Source organism: Geospiza fortis, unplaced genomic scaffold, assembly GCF_000277835.1.
Source record: "Geospiza fortis unplaced genomic scaffold, GeoFor_1.0 scaffold188, whole genome shotgun sequence".
In the NCBI taxonomy this organism is placed as follows: Eukaryota; Metazoa; Chordata; class Aves; order Passeriformes; family Thraupidae; genus Geospiza; species Geospiza fortis.
This window is the reverse complement of record NW_005054337.1, coordinates 3,980,914-3,984,383: the sequence shown is the minus strand read 5'-3', so window position 1 is coordinate 3,984,383 and position 3,470 is coordinate 3,980,914. Positions and strand designations below refer to the sequence as shown.

Genomic DNA, 3,470 nt, shown 5'->3' with positions numbered 1-3,470 from the left:
GGGGCCCGCCCTGGCGAGGCCCCCGGGGCAGCCCAGGCCGATAAACCCGGTTATCTGCGGGGTGTTCGCAAACGCGCTGACAAAAACCCCGATTAGCGGCTTATCTGTGCGGCCCGGGAGTGGATGTCTCTAAATGCTGTTCGGGTTTTCCTCTCGGTGTCGCCTAACGCGCAGGTGTCAGCTTCGAGGGGAATGCCCTTACTATTCCTGTCTGTGCCCTTCAGATTCCCTGTCTATGCAGCGGTGCCTCGTGTTTGCTGTGCCGATGTTGCCCCAACAGCAAGAATTCGACAGTGACACGTCTTATCTATGCCTTCCTCCTCCTCCTCAGTACTGCACTTGCCTGCATTATGCTGGCACCAGGCATGGAAGAGCAGCTGAAAAAGGTATGGAGGGGGAAAATCTTTTTCTGACTGTTTTAAATGCCATTACTTGTGCCAGTGACTATTGATTTTCTTTACTTGGAATGGATTATGTGTGAGACACGAACACCCAAGTGTCCTTGTTCCTGAGTTGGGAGGCTGGGTGTACTGAATGGCTTCTGGCTGAAACAGCAAATTCTGTGAATGTTCCATTTTTAGTGCATGCCTGGTCTCTGAAATCTGACCAGACCTGGAGACTGTCAGTTGTTATCAGAGGCCTGCTGCTGTGGTATCTTAATCTCCCTGGGTGAAAAGTGTTGACACGGGGAGAGACAGATGATAATAAGGTCTGAGCACAAGATCTTTTGTTCTCTGATCTCTCAGAGGTTTTTTGATTGAAAGCCTTGGCTGTTACAGGACTTGAAAAATTTAATTGCAAAGGCAGACGTGAATTCACAATGGAATGTAAATTCACAATGGAATGTAAATTCACAATGGAATGTGAATTTATCTTTACCCAGATTCCTGGATTTTGTGATGACGGGCTCCACACGCAGATCCCCCACCTGGAGGGCTTTGTCAGCTGTGATGTGTTTGTGGGGTACAGAGCTGTCTATCGTGTCAGCTTTGCCATGGCCGTGTTCTTCTTCCTCCTCTCCCTGCTCATGATAGAAGTGAAAACCAGTAACGACCCCAGAGCTTCCATACACAATGGGTATGTGTGAGCCAGCTGGCTGCCCTTCCTTCCAGCTGCTTTCCTCCTTCCAGCTTCTCTGCTGAACACAGTGGAAATTCCTTTGTGCATACACAGACAGCTTTGGCTTTCTTTTGGACCCAGTACAGAGTAGTGCTTTGGGCTCCTTAAAAGCTCCCTATTTATTTAAGATGTTCAGTGTGCTGGTTGAGGGTGCCACTCTGAGGTGGGACAACTAAAAGGGCAGTGCTCTCTATTTCCACAGAGATGTCAGATTGCAGATAGTTTATATCCCCAGCCTTGGGCTGCCTCTGCCACTCATTGGGTCACTCTCAAGGCCAGTCTGACTCAGCCAGCAGAAGCTGGTTTCTGATTTCCAATTCCCTGATTTAACTGAGTTAGTTTCGGGCGAGATGACTGAATCATCATAGAGTCATTTAATTGGAAAGGGACTTTTGGAGCACATAGAATCATAAAATTACAGAATGGTTTGAGTTGGAAGAGACCTTAAGACCATCCACTTCCAACCCCCTGCTGTGGGCAGGGGCACTTTCCACTGGACCAGGTGGCTCAGAGCCCCATCCAGCCCGGCCTTGAGCACTTCCAGGGATGGGAAGTCCTCAACCTCCCTGGTCAGCAGCATCACATGATCCAAAGCCCTGGCTGGAGCAGGACCAAGCTGCTTACAGATCATGTAAGAGCACATGACTACTGTGTGGGAACTGACTGTGTGTGGGGTAAGACCAATATTTATGATTTCTATCTTCTTTTAAAGGTTCTGGTTCTTCAAAATAGCTGCCATCGTGGCTATCATGGTTGGAGCATTTTATATCCCTGAAGGGCCTTTCACAAGAGGTACAGTTAATGTTCATCATGGAATTCTGACTTGTATAAGCTCAAACCTTTTCACAGATTAATTGGCAATACTGAAAGTTCTTTTGTAGAAGATGCAGTTTCTGCCCATCTTTGTTGGAGTACCTTGGTCCATCCAGTATTTTGGTGACCAGCTGAAGTTATGGCAATAAGAAATCCCTTTTCAACCTAATAGCTTTTGGTTATTAGTAATTTTCTACTTCATGAGACAGCCACTACTGAGCTAAGTCTTCTGACACTAGACTGGGGGCAACTTGGGACACTGACAAGTGCTAAATACTTCCCTAGAGTCTGAAAAATCTGTGTGGGAAACCTCTGCTGTCTGGCCACATCAGAGAAACCTGAAAGGGTTGTTGACCCTCAAAGAAATGTGGCATGATGGCACTTATGTACACAGAGATGCCACATGTTAGATGTTGTCTCATTCTGAAAATGTGTGACCAGCAGTGGCTGCATCCCTGAAGAGCTGGGACTCCTTCCATGCTCCTGTCAAATTGAGGCAAAGTGATTAACAGCATCTGCATTTCTAATTACAGTTTCAGTTTTTTTCATTATTTTTCTGCAGTATAATTAGGAGCTTTTTTGTTTTTAAACAGAGGTAGCATGCACATGATGAAAACTAACCTTTTTTTTCTTGCACCCTTTTTTAGCTTGGTTTTGGATTGGTGTTTCTGGAGCCTTCTGCTTCATTCTTATCCAGTTGGTTCTACTTGTGGATTTTGCTCACTCTTGGAATGAGAGCTGGGTTGAGAAAATGGAAGAGGGGAATTCTAAATGCTGGTATGCAGGTAAGAATCTTAACCTGTAAAGGATTTGTTTTTACTGGCCAGTACCCTACAGAATATCATTTACTGGTTTGCAGACATACCTAGAATTAAACTGCACAGTGTCCCTGAGTCACAGCTGTAAACACCTGAAATTAATAGCAGCAGTGTTTCCTTTTTCTTGTTCCATAAAATGTGAAATATTTTAGGCTTGTGAGTAGCACATCTGAGGGTTCTAATAAACCACACTTGCCTGGTTTGCAGGGTGTGTGCAGAGCTCAGAGCCTGGTTCCCTTCAAGCCTGACTCTGCTCTGCCCCTCCCCTGCTGTGTCCCCAGCAGCTCCGTTGTGTCTGGGACAGTGGCTGCAGTGCCACACTGAGTGTGCCTTGGTGCCTGCTCCCCAGCTGCCCACTAATTACAAAGTGCTAATTGTTGTGGTTCTTAGCTCATAGCTAAGGGTGCTGCAACAGCATTTTGTGGCTTCTTACAAAGAACAGAGTGGAAACAAAAATAGGTGACCTCAAGCACAGGAATCCAGGGCAGGTAAATGTCCATGAGAAGTGTGCAAAAAGCACTCTCTCATTATGCCACTGTGGCCTGATAGCGGTTAAACTAATTAAACTGCTGCTGAGAGGCAAGTCCTGTTCCCCTGATGGCAGCCCTGGCCTTGCTCTGAGCTATGCTGCTTAGTGAGCCCATGCAGAAATTTAGCCATACCTTTCAAAAATGCACCCTCCTAGTCTGGTTTTGTGACCCAGACTGCCAGGTGAGGAAG

General features: G+C 46.5%; 1 protein-coding gene across 1 annotated transcript in view; it reads left to right on the top strand.

Moving 5' to 3' along the window:
• The first annotated feature begins 216 nt into the window (after positions 1 to 216).
• Positions 217 to 3,470, top strand: part of SERINC3 (serine incorporator 3) — a 7,804-nt gene continuing 4,550 nt past the window's right edge. The window contains exons 1-4 of the mRNA XM_005422231.2: positions 217 to 386; positions 884 to 1,077; positions 1,832 to 1,911; positions 2,580 to 2,717. Coding sequence (XP_005422288.1) covers positions 351 to 386; positions 884 to 1,077; positions 1,832 to 1,911; positions 2,580 to 2,717 — 448 coding nt within the window. The 5' untranslated portion in view covers positions 217 to 350. The remainder of the gene's footprint in view (positions 387 to 883; positions 1,078 to 1,831; positions 1,912 to 2,579; positions 2,718 to 3,470) is intronic.